The sequence below is a fragment of the Crassostrea angulata genome, chromosome 4 (assembly GCF_025612915.1).
Source record: "Crassostrea angulata isolate pt1a10 chromosome 4, ASM2561291v2, whole genome shotgun sequence".
In the NCBI taxonomy this organism is placed as follows: domain Eukaryota; kingdom Metazoa; phylum Mollusca; class Bivalvia; order Ostreida; family Ostreidae; genus Magallana; species Magallana angulata.
The window spans coordinates 46,914,921-46,930,755 of NC_069114.1; the positions used below are offsets into that span (position 1 = coordinate 46,914,921).

General features: G+C 35.1%; 2 protein-coding genes and 1 pseudogene across 2 annotated transcripts; 1 reads left to right on the forward strand and 2 right to left on the reverse strand.

Annotated features, from left to right (window-relative positions):
• Positions 1-689: 689 nt before the first annotated feature.
• Positions 690-8,375, forward strand: LOC128182504 (uncharacterized). The gene is made up of 4 exons (XM_052851144.1): positions 690-1,083; positions 1,502-2,257; positions 3,239-3,343; positions 7,385-8,375. The coding sequence occupies exons 1-4, from the start codon at positions 910-912 to the stop codon at positions 7,892-7,894; spliced, it is 1,545 nt and encodes a 514-aa protein (XP_052707104.1). The 5' UTR covers positions 690-909; the 3' UTR covers positions 7,895-8,375.
• Positions 8,376-8,548: 173 nt separating this feature from the next.
• Positions 8,549-10,524, reverse strand: LOC128181580 (uncharacterized). Its single transcript, XM_052850035.1, has one exon. The coding sequence runs from the start codon at positions 10,282-10,284 to the stop codon at positions 8,806-8,808; it is 1,479 nt and encodes a 492-aa protein (XP_052705995.1). The 5' UTR covers positions 10,285-10,524; the 3' UTR covers positions 8,549-8,805.
• Positions 10,525-12,427: 1,903 nt separating this feature from the next.
• LOC128181541 (uncharacterized) lies at positions 12,428-15,499 on the reverse strand (annotated as a pseudogene).
• Positions 15,500-15,835: the final 336 nt, after the last annotated feature.

Consider the following 15,835-nt stretch of genomic DNA (forward strand, 5'->3'; position numbering starts at 1 on the left):
TCATGGAAGTCAACACAAGATTGATCTGAGAAGAGAAAGAACTGAACGCCAATGAGTTTATGACGTTCTTCCTTCTGTGTTGCACACAACATGCAGTCGATTTCTGCGATGCTCTAGTTTTGATAGAGCAAACGTACGGTCGGTCGGCAAGCTTTGAGATTAGTCCGAGAAGTATGTTTCTAACATTCTGAGATCGTCTAGCTGTTGTTCTTAAACTCGGAATTGCCATGATTACGGCACCAAACAGTACCTCGTGGCAACATTAGCCAAATAACGGTCCTCACGATCTGTCGTGCATGCATCTGGAACGTCCCGATTTTGGCTCTTTGACACTTCCCTGCTGTAAATACAAGTATCGGTCCCACAAACAACTAGTTAAGCTTTTGGAAATATGAAATCTTTTTAAAATGTGTGATGATTCTAATTTTTCATTTGCTAGAATCTTCTCGATCATGATTTTTTAAAATTTCATCACCTTATTGATACCATCAACAAAGATATGAATGATTTTACCTATTAAAAAAAATAACATAAAATTATCAAATTCAAAAAAGTTTCCTTAAAAATTGTGTTCAGAACTACCAAAAAGTTATATTGAAAACTTGTGATGAACAAAAGATGATATTTACCTGCTCTGGAAATGGTGCGATTCTTGGGCTACATGTACGGTTTTTCTTTACCTTTTGTTGAACTACCATCGTAAGTTATCGGCCCCTGTTTATGTACCATTCTATAAAACAACAAATATGGATTATTATTAAAACACTGGTTTTCTTTATACAGACCCCGACACATCTGTCACCGCAGTCCAAGCTATAATAGTCTTGTCATCGATTGTCGATATGTCGCCACGTCTAAAAGTTTAGAAATGTTCAAAGAAAAAGCTAACACCGTGAATATAATTTGATAATGATACGAAGGAAGGCCAAGGAATACGGTGGTTCCAGTCTAGAACTCGGTGGTGCTACTAACCTGATAAAGTATGTCCCAATGAAGCGGCGGATGTCTGTAAACATCGTCAGATACCTCATCTTGATATTGCTTGGAGTAATACTTCATGCTGGATATAAACTGATGTTCAACGTACGTATTACAATTACACAGGACGTTATTATTTCTGGTGATTTTCTCGTATTATAGTTTGATTATATGGTCCTTTGTGGTTGAACATTATTTAGGATAAATTGTGTTGTATATATTCTATAAAACAATTAACATTTACTTACTATGATATAAGAACATTTCTGTATCTATCATATTTAGAATATTAAAACATATGATTAAAGTTTATTGAAATTTCTCAAGTTTATTAGGTACGTATATTTGATATTTTTATATGTTTTATTGGGACATTAGTTTATTACATTGGAATTCAAATGAAAACATTGCATATGTAAGTAAATCTTAACACCCATATCTGAAATTAATCAATGTATTTATTTGTTAACTATATTTTTTAAACATGTACATTTAACATTCACTTCCTTACATCTTGTTGAAGTCAAATTCAGAGCGTGAGTACGCCGGAAGTCCCTCTGATGACGCACTGAACGATGACGTTGCCGAAACTACAGAAGGCGGTTTCAAGGACAGTCAAAATCTTGCGTTTGATGATGAATGGGAGCACAAAGAAAAGATTGAAAACAAATTGAAAATACATTCAAAAACGGTTCTTGATAAACATATGAAAAGTCAAAAAGAAGACGCTACAATTGCAAAAAATCTTAACCTTGACAAAGACGTGAATGTCAAAGATGATGAAAAATCCCAAAATAGTAAAATGTTAAACAAACAATCAATTGATAAGAATCACCAAAGTAACGAAATGGAATATAACGTCATTATCGACGAATTAGATCCAAAAGATAACCTTGAGATTGAAGATTTGAAAAACGAAATGAAAATTGAAAATGATATAGCCAAATTAATGGACGAAGACAGAAATTCGGAAAAAGTGGCCGAATTGCCAGTGGAGGAGTCCTCGGACCTCAAACAGCCAGTCCAAAGAGATCCGAAAGTTCAAAAAGAGTTCCAACAAAAGGCTGACAAGATAGTACGCGTGGTTAAAGGCAACGTCCAGAGCGTCATTTTGTCTGAGGGCGGCCACCACAGTCACGAAATCCCGGTGTTTGTGACAGCGGCATCACAACAGACGTTCGGTCAGATCGAACACCTTGTGGCCTCCATCCAGTATTTCTATCCCCTGGAAACCCTTTATATATTTGATCTGGATCTAAATGAAGGACAACGAAAAAAGGTATACATACACTGGACAAAATTGCTAACGCACCATTTGAAATAAAATAATATTTACATCCTAGAATTTTTTAAAGACATATTTAATGTTTAAATAAGTCACCTTAATTATAAGTAAGACATTTAAATGTCCAAACGGATAAATGGATGCAATGTTAACCGAAGCGTGACTGTTCTTTAAAAATGCTCAAATCGTGCTCACACTTCTTTTGGAAAGATAAATCTTTACTTTCTTATTTGTGATCTTATTATTGATGCACGCATTACTAATACCTCACAAAAAACCCAACGGGGTATGGTGCGTTTGATCGCAGAAGAGCGTGGCAGGACAGTTGGTATGGTCATTTCAGAATGCTCCTTTTGTGAGGTTGGAAAAAATGTAAATAATTGTACGATTACCGGTAATATTTGCTAAAACATTACACAGCATGCTTATCAAATAAAAAAAAATGTCGTTTAAGGTAGCCAAAGTGTTTAAAAGGCACCACACGTCAATTGCAAGGTTGTACCGGAAATTTGCGCAAACCGGAAGTGTGAGGGACCGAGCAAGAATTCCAAAGCGTCGCGTAAATACTAGGCGAAAAGACAGACAGATCCCATTTATCTGATCAAATGGAGCCCACATCTGATATTGATATGTGAATCACATAATGGGGGGTTCCAATGTTTCATAAACAGTACTCAAAGCAACTGGTCAATAAGATTACAACAAATGATGTTTCATTTTCTGTATTATTATAAACTGTTAAAATAAAATACTAATCAATCTTTGTTGCGTTCAGATCTAAAACAATCAAAGAAGTAGTAGGTGGTGCGTTAGCAATTTTGCCTAGTGTATATAAATACATGCTCATAGTAGAGATACATGTTGCTTTAATAAAAATAATAACATGCATTTCACGATCTGTGTTTCTTTTTTTAAAGTTAAAGGCTTGAGGTTCACTCTCAAAAGTAACACCGTTTAACTTTTTTTATTGTACAGCTGTCTTCGTTTTGCAACGTGCGAATGCGGGGATTTTGGTTCAATCTTTTCCCCAAATTTATTCAAGATTTGTCGAACTATCACTGGCGACCATTAATCATTCAGGTAATAGCTCTTTCAATTTAACCTTTATTATATGATCAATCTAATGTATGCAGGCTGTGCACATCAATGACATACGACACAATTTAAAATTGTTTTCAATGTTATGTTATGCTTTTGTTAGTTAAATATCGTTTAACATAAATTGCACTTCGATGGTTGATGTGTGGTCAAATCAGAACATGACTGGGTCCTCAACTTTGGTTTAAAATACTTTGTTGTAAACAAATAACTTTACAGCATAGTCAAGAATCTATTGGTGTATATATATATATATATATATATATATATATATATATATATATATATATATATAAAAAGCACTAAAAATGGCTAACGACACGAACAATAGAAATTGTCAAATTTTCGGGACAACCAGTCCCTTCTTCAGGACTAAAAAATAAATTACATGAGTACAAAACAAAGAAAACAAAATCTAAAGCTACTACTAAACTACTTAAGAAACTATAAAAAAGAACTGCTACATTATAAACATTTGTTCACATTCTTAAAGAAGGTGTTGGTACTGTCGCCGATCGCTCTAAAGTAATCAATCGACTGCCAACTTCACGCCTGATTAAGTTAATTAGCTAATTAAAATTGGCGTCCGAGTTATCTAATGAAAATTTGAACCCCCGTTGTTAACTCGTACGGCACTTATGATATAGACTCGAATTTTGATTAAAAAGAGATAAAATTCAATGAAAATAAATAAATAAAATTGAAAAAAATGATTTACAAATAAAAGGTAGTAAAGAAACTAAAAAATGAATGGAAGAGGCGCAGTTGACAGATTTCATGAAATTGCTATGTGGGTGTCAGGTGATGTATGGCTATGAGACGTTCATTTTAGTGAAGTCCATTTGTTTGTTCATGCCATCAGGTCTGAATGATTTGAGTCTGTGCATCCAGAACTTTTCCTTGCTCTTCCTCTCCGCGTCTGTCCAATGAGGATTATGGTCAATAACCAATACTGCCATGTCTTCCCATTTGTGGCCACTTGTATTAAAATGTTCTCCGACGGGCTCCTTGACTTTTTTGGTCTTTATGGTAGAGCGGTGGTTGTTGATCCTTCTGCGGAGGTCACCTGTTTCACCGACGTATTGCTTAGAGCAGACTTTGCAACTGATGAGATAGATGCAGTTGTCTGTGCGACAAGAAGTGTTGCCAAATATCTTGTAGGTGCGACCTGTGATGGGGCTTTTAAAACTGTCCGCGTTGGTGCTGTGTTTGCACAACAGGCATCTGGTATCGGAACATGTTTTAAAACCACCATTTGGCAACGGGTTGTCTAATCTTGCCCTCACTACCATGTCCTTTAAGTTCCTCGGGCGTTTAAATGCAGCCATTGGTGGATCCTTGAAAAGATCAGCCATTCTTTCGTTAGTGTAAAGAATGGGCAGATTATTTTTAAGGATGGTGTTGAGGTTCTTAAGGGCGGGGTGATATGTAGTGACAAGTGGAACCCTGCTTTTGTCTGTTTTCTCTTTGTATTGTAAAAGGGTTTTCCTGTCTTTTGTAGTAATCTCATCAATTGCGGATTGAACTGTGTGGGCTTTATAGCCTCGATTACACAGATGGGATTTTAATATTCTGCTCTGTTCTTCAAAGATCTCATTAGAAGAACAGATTCGTCTGATTCGGGTAGTTAATCCTTTAGGAATTCCTCTAAAAGTATGGGGAGGGTGGCAACTCGATGGCTTGAGGTAGAGGTGAGAATCAGTGGGTTTGGTATGGAGACTGAATTTTATTTCACCATCTTCCAAGGTGGATGTAGTATCCAAAAATACATTTTTGGAACTAGATATGTCCACTGTGAATTTAATCGAATTGTGGAAGGAGTTGGCAAAGGTGATGAAGTCATTTAGGCAGTCTCGGTTTTCGACCCATTTCATCTCAATATCATCAATGAACCGCAACCAGCTCAAAGGTTTGAAAGGAGCTCTGAGAAGCAGGTTGCGTTCCAATCTTCCCATAAATATATTGGCGTAAGAGGGGGCCATTTTGGTGCCCATAGCTGTACCACTTATTTGTATGTAATGTTCGCCATTAAACATGAAATTGTTCAGCTTGAGAACATGTTCAAGGAGCTTGAGTAGAGATTCCGTTGACGGCTGCCTTGGAAGATGGTGAAATAAAATTCAGTCTCCATACCAAACCCACTGATTCTCACCTCTACCTCAAGCCATCGAGTTGCCACCCTCCCCATACTTTTAGAGGAATTCCTAAAGGATTAACTACCCGAATCAGACGAATCTGTTCTTCTAATGAGATCTTTGAAGAACAGAGCAGAATATTAAAATCCCATCTGTGTAATCGAGGCTATAAAGCCCACACAGTTCAATCCGCAATTGATGAGATTACTACAAAAGACAGGAAAACCCTTTTACAATACAAAGAGAAAACAGACAAAAGCAGGGTTCCACTTGTCACTACATATCACCCCGCCCTTAAGAACCTCAACACCATCCTTAAAAATAATCTGCCCATTCTTTACACTAACGAAAGAATGGCTGATCTTTTCAAGGATCCACCAATGGCTGCATTTAAACGCCCGAGGAACTTAAAGGACATGGTAGTGAGGGCAAGATTAGACAACCCGTTGCCAAATGGTGGTTTTAAAACATGTTCCGATACCAGATGCCTGTTGTGCAAACACAGCACCAACGCGGACAGTTTTAAAAGCCCCATCACAGGTCGCACCTACAAGATATTTGGCAACACTTCTTGTCGCACAGACAACTGCATCTATCTCATCAGTTGCAAAGTCTGCTCTAAGCAATACGTCGGTGAAACAGGTGACCTCCGCAGAAGGATCAACAACCACCGCTCTACCATAAAGACCAAAAAAGTCAAGGAGCCCGTCGGAGAACATTTTAATACAAGTGGCCACAAATGGGAAGACATGGCAGTATTGGTTATTGACCATAATCCTCATTGGACAGACGCGGAGAGGAAGAGCAAGGAAAAGTTCTGGATGCACAGACTCAAATCATTCAGACCTGATGGCATGAACAAACAAATGGACTTCACTAAAATGAACGTCTCATAGCCATACATCACCTGACACCCACATAGCAATTTCATGAAATCTGTCAACTGCGCCTCTTCCATTCATTTTTTAGTTTCTTTACTACCTTTTATTTGTAAATCATTTTTTTCAATTTTATTTATTTATTTTCATTGAATTTTATCTCTTTTTAATCAAAATTCGAGTCTATATCATAAGTGCCGTACGAGTTAACAACGGGGGTTCAAATTTTCATTAGATAACTCGGACGCCAATTTTAATTAGCTAATTAACTTAATCAGGCGTGAAGTTGGCAGTCGATTGATTACTTTAGAGCGATCGGCGACAGTACCAACACCTTCTTTAAGAATGTGAACAAATGTTTATAATGTAGCAGTTCTTTTTTATAGTTTCTTAAGTAGTTTAGTAGTAGCTTTAGATTTTGTTTTCTTTGTTTTGTACTCATGTAATTTATTTTTTAGTCCTGAAGAAGGGACTGGTTGTCCCGAAAATTTGACAATTTCTATTGTTCGTGTCGTTAGCCATTTTTAGTGCTTTTTATATTCAGTTTACTGGCTTAGTATCTATATATTAGATCCGACACTTTAAAGATGCCTAGTGTTGTTGATTCTATTCAGTGCTTTTTATATATATATATATATATATATATATATATATATATATATATATATATATATATATATATATATATATATATATATATAAAAATCTTCCAAATAGTTTACCCATCACGTTTGTATGATAATAAAGGCCGATTGTTTAAGCCATAATAGACTAGACACATGGTCGGAAACGAACGGCCAATCCTGTATACACTTACTAAGTATGTACAGACTGGCCTTAGTTTTTTGACGATTTAAAAAAAGATAGTTATATAAGATTGCACGATAAAGACATTATACAGGATACCAGTAACATTTGTTTTGAAATATAATTTCTAAATAACTTTTGTGAATTTTCTGTCAGAGAAAATTTGAAGCTGTCTTGCTTTCACTATGTTCATTTTTATCTAGACGGCTCTTGCTGAATTTGGCCACATAACATGGATAAATCCAGGCTTTAAAGTGAGTTCCACAGTGTTCTCTGAACTCGTCCACAAATCTGAGGATCCTGGGGTGCTGATCATTGGACAGAGCGCCGATTACTCCACGTTTGCCGTCACTAACCCCGGGATGTACAAATACCTCGCCGTCAACAGAGCCGATCTCTATAAGTTCCCTCACATTGAAATTAAAGCCATAATTATTCACAACACTGAGGACATCATGAACCATTTCATGAAAATTCTTACCGCATGCGCGGTCGAGGAGCGTTGTCTGACTCCCTTTGGCGCTTCCTCGGACTGTACTTTTGACGTCACGGGCCGGGAGTACGCACATTGTCACCGTTTTGATGAGTCCGCGGTAAATATCATACTGAAGAACTGGCTAGGACACAAACCCGTATCTTATATGGTGAAAAGTACGTTTCTTCAGCCGATTAATAAATATGACAGAGTGAGTCCTAAAGTATGCAATAAGTGAAAAGACCAAACTATACACATGGAATACATCTCGATGATCAAGCAGATGAGTTCCCTGAAGATTTATGACATTGCTTAAACGCCATTGTATTAGTCCGACATCTTTAATTTGTGATGTCCTCAAGCATTTGTACTTAAACCATAGACGTTCTCTTCGTAAAGCACTACATGTACATGTAGTTGTGTCCAAGCGAGAGAAATATTGTAAGGTTTTTGCAGGCATGTCGTATGTGGCCTTGTAAGTTAAATTAATGAATGTCAGTACTCTGTATGTAAGGTAAAATGTGATCCATATTCTTGGTTTTATTATGTCATTATTGTATTTTACTATAGTCATATATACAACTCATTTGATAGTGCAGATATAAAGAAAACTCAATTATATAAGCCTTACTTTTCAGTACGTCTGCAATGTTACGTGAATTATTAAATTCTTAATGAATACTAAAAACCTCTCTATACACGTACATGTATAGATACGAGGTATATTTTGAAATCATTATACAGACATTTTAAAGATAGTACAAAATTATGGTTTAATCGTAATTTTCAAATTCAGCTACACTTTTTAATTAACTTCCAAATGTCAAATTATATCATATGCATACCAAATTAAAATAATAATTAATAAGTGTGTAGATATAATACTGTGAGTATGGGATTTATTTTTCATAATAAAACATTTCATGTAGTTAATGGATATCAGTTAATGAAAAGACAGTATGTACTGAAAGGTACAGCACCTGTTTTACAAAATACATACTCGATGTACTAATATAATGTATATGTTCTATATCGTTACATCAGTAATACAATGTTGAATTTTCGGGTCATTGGTAAAATGTTAATACATTTCTTAAAAGACTGATTATTAAGACTCCTCACAAGTTCCTGTTACTTATTATTTTAAGTTTAATTGAATTGAAACAATTTGACAAGTCCGTCGTAGGTGCCAACCCACAATGTCGGTTTGTAGAAGGACATGGAAACTGGATATGTTATTCCATTCTCTTTTACGACATACTTCATAAACTCCCCATCAGGACTCAGGAGATGTATCTTGCTGTTAAATGTGTCACTAACGATGATGTTGCAATGTGAGTCAAACACTACATCAGTTGGTTTAAATTTTTTTTCCAGTTTCTGTCCACGGTAGACTAACTTCAGAGACCCAGTGAAGGATAGAATCATCAGTTCACCTGTAAATTCACTTGTCCAGTTAACCACACAGATATCAGTGTTGGTGCTTTGTTTAACTCTCCATGGTACAGTGAACAGTCTGGTCTGACCGTCCGCTTGGTACTCGTACTCACAGATGACGTCACCATTCAGTGTCACGTGTCTGACCAAACGTCTGCTGCTCGAATCTAGTTGATATCGTTCCGACTCTGTATCTCTCAATGAGACCAGCAGTCCACCTTCTGTTGATTGACAAATTCCTAAGGGTACCAATGGAGCTGCACTAAATACTGTAGAGACTGAGCCTGACGGGGGCAGACTAACAATGATGCAATTATTATAATCAGTGGCATACACATCACCATTGTCTGTTACACAAACGTCACTTACACTGATACTGATTTTTGTTCCCTTTTCATTCATTCTATTAACAAGTTCAATGTGATCTAAATTCAAACCTCTCAGGAAACACGTATCTTCATTGATTGCCTCTATAAAGATTATAGATTTTTCTCCGTATTGAAATGAACCAGTTTCAATAACAATAAAATCATCCAAATCAAAAGTTTGTCCCATCATCGATTCCAGTAATCCCTCGCTGATGTCCCCACTTTTGTATCTCTCTGAATGATCCCCCTTCTCTAAATAAAAGTCCCTGTTGGACAGAAGGTTGGACAAGTTTCTGATGTTGTCAATCAAACTATAGTCAGACATTGTACTGTTGCTTTCTTCCAGAAACTTTACTAAATCCATTACCCGTTTCTTTCTCCTTTCTAAGTTTAAAATGTTCTCGCTCACCTCAGCATTTTTTCTTTCCAGATTATCACTCAGTTTCTTTATATAATTCTTATTGATATCTGCCAGTTTTGAAATAATCGCATCAAACTGTTTCTGAAGCTTAACGACCTCAGAATCACAGCATGTTTTGTTGTCTTCCATTTGTTTGGACGCCTTCCTGATGTTTTTATCAATCTCTGTCACATCTTCCTCCTTAACCTTACTCAAAGTCTTCTTTAGCTCTCCTCTCCTTAGATTTCCTGCTGTGGAAATATCTTTCCAGTCATGATCCTTGTGGTCTGTTTTGGCACATTGTAAACAAATAAACTGATCACAGTCCTCACATGTCATGTCTATTCTAAAGTTATGTTTCTCACATGCTGGGATGTGTTCTTGAGGAGATCCAAGTTGGTATTCTGGAGATATGGCCGCCATTTTGTTTTGTTTTCAGTGCACACCTTATCTCAACCTAAGTTTGAGATTTGTACAGAGTCTGCGATACAGGTTAAAGCAACAAAAAGTGCACATTCAGTCTTTTTAAAAATAATCTCATTATCTTTATAATGTATTTTAGATTAATGTTTGATAATGAAATCATTAGCTCGGTTTTATAAATACTTAAGCTTTAATGCTAAACTGTAAAAATATGTTTAAACATCGGTAGCAGAAACAGTGTATTGATCAAATAATATAAAAGGCTGGAACGACTTTTGGAACACTGCTGTACTATGCACACGTGGTTCTGTTCGACACGGAAGGTCATGCACGATTCGATTGCGAGTTACTTGTAGAACTTTTCATATTCATGCAGTCTTGACTTTCTTTAGTATTGTATTTTATTCACGTAACATATATGTGGTAAAACATTATTATTTGAAGATAACAATTGTAAACTATGCATGAAACCGTAGAAAAAGTACGACTCGCTCACACATTGAAGGGGGTTGTTGATTTCACTAAGAACTGATAAACATTGCATCAAGAGCAAAGAAACATCTTAACTTTTGTTATAGTTTTAAATCCGAAATACAAAATATAAGACAACGTCAATTGTTTGTACAGCGGTAAATCAAATACGATTACAACTGCAAAATACTTAGAAATACCTTTTAAAAGTTTAATATTTATCATTTACATGTTTTGTATATATATATATATATATATATATATATATATATATATATATATATATATATATATATATATATATATATATATATATATATATATATATATATAATATTTTTTCTCAGCATTTATTTGTATACATGCAGGAATAAAAGGCCATTCACATGCCCATTTGCAAAGCTATGCTAGTATGCGTCGTAATTTCTTTTTCAACACATCATTTATTACGCCCTTTATGCGTTTATGACCTTTATTTCCAGGTAAAATGTTGGTACAATAAATGGTACTTATATACTTTACATAAAAACAAAACGAGCAAGAATCTGGACATATGCAATGTACAAGGATCGGTTGTGTAGTTTTATATACTTTTACATAATCAAATTTTTTTGGGTCTGGCTCTACCACATACAATTTATATTATTGTCCTTAAAGTTTTATACAATCGTAATGAAGTTTTCTATTTGTCATCAATGTAACAAAATTGTTTTATTTTTAATTAATTCCCCCTCCCTCCGAAGACCCCCCCCCCTAAAAACAAATCAGAAAGAAAAAAAAACAACCAAAAAAACAAAACAAAACACACAAACTAAAAATTAGAGAAAAAAAACCAAGTGTTCAGTTATTTTGATTTTTCCCTTCTTTATGCAACAAAATATTTGTGCGTCCTGTGAAGAAATCTCTTGGAATTTGATTTATTCCTTTAATATGTGGGTTGCCCCAACTTGGGGCCGTCAAAACTTACAGAGGAAACGGATTTCCAATGTCAAATGACGAAGTTACAACCCTCCAAACTACAAAGGCTACTTTGAGAAATATATGGGTTTTCCCCCAAAGATGGCCGCCAAGGGAAATATTTTGTAAAGTGTGGATTGATCTATTATTACAGATCAACTACAATTTGAACCCCCCCCCCCCCGTGCTGCCATATACCGTGTATACAGCCAGACATTTGATTACAATAACCAAGTCTTGATCCACTAAAGCACCACCTGTCTTCATGTCTAGCAGTATAAGAATACCATTTGCCTGTATCAGCTGATTTGTAATACATTATCTAAGAGACCAATGGCCAATATTAAATAGTAATGCCGTACTAGTACAGACCAATGATTATATGCATTTAACACTGGTTTTCCTTATTACACTATTACAACCAGGATTATTTTTTCCTTCTCCTAATAATAAGCTGAATAATATATCACAATGTTGTCAAATACATTTTTTACCAAGTACATTAAGCCACACCAATATAATTTCTTGTTCGTCGGACATTTAGTGAAAAAGGGTACGACCGGGCGAGCGAGCGATTTAAAAATAAAAATTTCAATTTTTGTAGCCAAAACTTTTATGCGGTACATAAATAAATTTGGGTGAACAGTTATATTTCTTCTACTTGTTTCTGATTTACAAATTTAAAACTATTTGAAAATTGAAAAATATAGCGGAAATAGTGCAGAAATCAGCGCAGATTTTCTCGTATGCGAGAGAGTAATTATAATATTATTTATATAGTTTTATTGAAATACAAGCACGCAGGGTCCGACGAACGAAACATTATACTGGTGTGGCCTTAGCTGCGGTAAACTCAAAGGGTTAGAGACTTCTACATCATAATAAAAATCTTTTCCCGATTTCAAATTTAAAAATAAAAATCCTGTTGTTCAATAATAAACATATAATTTAGTATTGAGTAGCAATTACCATTATACTTTAAGGTAATTATATTAGTATACATTAGGGGTTAAATAAATTAAATGTATGCTTTAAATCAATATTCAAATATTACATATACCCCCTCTCCGACTTTAAAAGATAAAAACTCAGACAAACATTAAAAATACGAAAAAAAGATAAACCCAAAAAAGAAAACAAAAACAAAAATTTAACAAAAACAAAAGAAATATATTTGTGTCACTGTAAACATATTATATTTGGCGTGTGCGATATTTGGCGGAAATTAGTTTTTTAACAAGTTGGCGTGGATTTGAATTAGCGTCTTACTAAATTGACTATTCTTATACATATCTACATAGCATTTAGCGATGTACATGTACTTGATTTAGCGGAAGCCGCATTCCGCCAAAATCGCTAAATAGAATACACAGCCAAATGTAATATGTTTACAGTATATGAATCAAATTAAAAATATAAATCAAAATTAAATCAAATCAAATTAAAACCAAGAATAAGAAGAAATTCTGTCATTGGGAAAGATAGAAAGTCAGAGGAAATCAAATCTAGAGAAAGCTATCACAGTATTATTTACTGACAGATCTAAAAAATAAACAAACACCCAATTCATCCACTGTTACAAAATACAAACAATTTAGGATCCTTTAAATCTCTTCAAATCTTACACAAATGGGACATAAGACCAGCCAATCAAAGAAAAATACAACCACTAAGATTTAGACTTAGACTTTAGTTAAGATTGCTTACTTAAGTGGATCACAAAACGATCTAAGAAAAAACTTAGCTAAGAATTGTCTTAGCTAAACTCCATAGTAACTCGCGCGATTTTTCGACAGAAGATGCTATTTATATTACAACCAAAATAATGTAGTCTCCTAACGTTATACAGAGATTTATGTCTCTGCTTTATACAATTCAGCTACACTTTTGAATTAAATTCTTCATGTTATATCATACGCATAACAAATTTAAAATAAAAATTAAAAGTACTGTAAGAAATATTATTTAATATCGACAAAGTATTTATCATTTTATACTCCTATACCTTGAAAGTTGTTTTTTTAACCATGGAAATATACCTAATAATTTTTAACATTATAATAAAGCATTCTATGTAGTGCATAAATCTAAAATACTGAAGTCCGTATGTACTAAAATAAAAGGTAGAGCATCTCTCTTACAAAATAGACACTCTATATATGAATGTGATATCTATGTTCTAAATTGTGGTATTAGCAATACAATATTGATTTGTTTTGGTTCACTGGTAAAAGGTTGTACATTTCTCTTAAAAATTGACTCATAAGAATTCTCCCAAGTCTATCTAAATTATTATTTTAATTTTCATTGAAATGAAACACTTTGACAAGTCCCTGGCGGTTGTCTACCCACAATGTCGGTTTGTAGAAAGACATCGAAATTGGATCTGTTACTTCATTCTCTGTCAGTAGGTACTTCATGAACTCCCCATCAGGACTCAGGAGATGTATCTTGCTGTTAGGAGTGTCACTAACAATGATGTTGCAGTGTGAGTCAAAAACTACATCAGTTGGTTTAAAATTGTTCACCAGCTTCTGTCCACGGTAGACTAACTTCAGAGATCCAGTGAAAGATAGAATAATCAGTTCACCTGTAATTGTACTAGTGCAGTTAACTACACAGATATCAGTGTTAGTGCTCTGTTTAACTCTCCATGGTGCGGTGAGCAGTCTGGTCTGACCGTCCTCCTGGAACTCGTGCTCACGGATGACGTCACCAGTCACTGTCACGTGACTGACCAGCCGTCTGCTGTTTGAGTCTGGTTGATACTTTCCTGACTCAAGATCACTCAAAGAGACAAGCAGTCCTCCTTCTGTTGATTGACAAATTCCTACAGGTGTCAGCGGAGCTGTACTGAACACTGTAGAGACTGAGCCTGACGACGACAGGCGGACTATAGATTTCTTATTGCATGCAGTGGCATACACATCACCATTGTCTGTTACACATACATCATCTACATTGATACTGATTTTGTTCCCTTTTCATTTTTTCTATTAACTTGTTCAAAGAACCTTGATTTCTTATCTCCCATGAAACACGTATCGTCGTTGATTGCCTCAATAATAACCATAGCTTTATTCCCGTATTGAAATGATTCTGTCTCAGTAAGAGTGAAATCATCCAAATCAAAGGTTTGTCCCATCATCACTCCAGTAATCCCTCACTGATGTCCCCTTTTCTGTATTTCACTGAATGGTCCCCCTTTTCTAAATCACAGTCCCTGTTGGATAAAAGGTTGGACAAGTCTCTGAGGTTGTCAATCAAACTATGGTCAGACATTGTGTTGTTTTTTTCTTCCAGGAATTTAACAAGATCCAAAACCTGTTTCTTTTTCCTTTCTAAGTCTAATTTCTTCTTGCTAACTTCACCATTTTTTCTTTCCAGATTTTCACTCAATGTTTTACCATAATCTTTCTTGATTTCTTCCAGTTTTGAAACAATCGCATTAAACTGTTTCTGAAGCTTAGAGACCTCAGAATTACAACATTTTTTGTTGACTTCCATTTGTTTGGAAGCCTTTTTTATCTTCTCATCAATCTCAGTCAAATTTTCCTCCTTAACCTTACTCAAGGTCTTCTTAAGCTCTCTTTTCCTTAGACTTCCTGCTGTAGGTATAGTTTTCCAGTCATGGTCCTTGTGGTCTGTCTTTGCACATTGTGAACAAATAAACTCATCACAGTCCTCACATGTCAGGTCTATGGTCAAATCGTGTTTTTCACACATCGGGATGTGTTCTTGAGGAGATACAAGCGGGTATTTGGAAGATATTGCCGCCATGTTCACGTTTCGCTGTAAAGCTAGCAGCGACCTAATCGTGCAGAAATGATTTAAATGTCTGTGCTACAGGTTTAGGCAACAAAAAATGCACATTTAGGGTTTTAATGATTCAATTATCTAAATAATGCATGTTTGATGAATTTTTGATAAAAACGACACCATTACTCCGGTTTATGATTTCTGAAATATTTTTCAACATTGGTAGCATAAACAGTATATATTGAATAATAAAAATGTGTTTGTGTGTGTGTGTGTGTGTGTGTGTAACTGTCATAGAAAGACATTTAGTGGTTACAGATCGATCGGGGTAGTTGTACATCATATCCAAGAACACTATATCTAC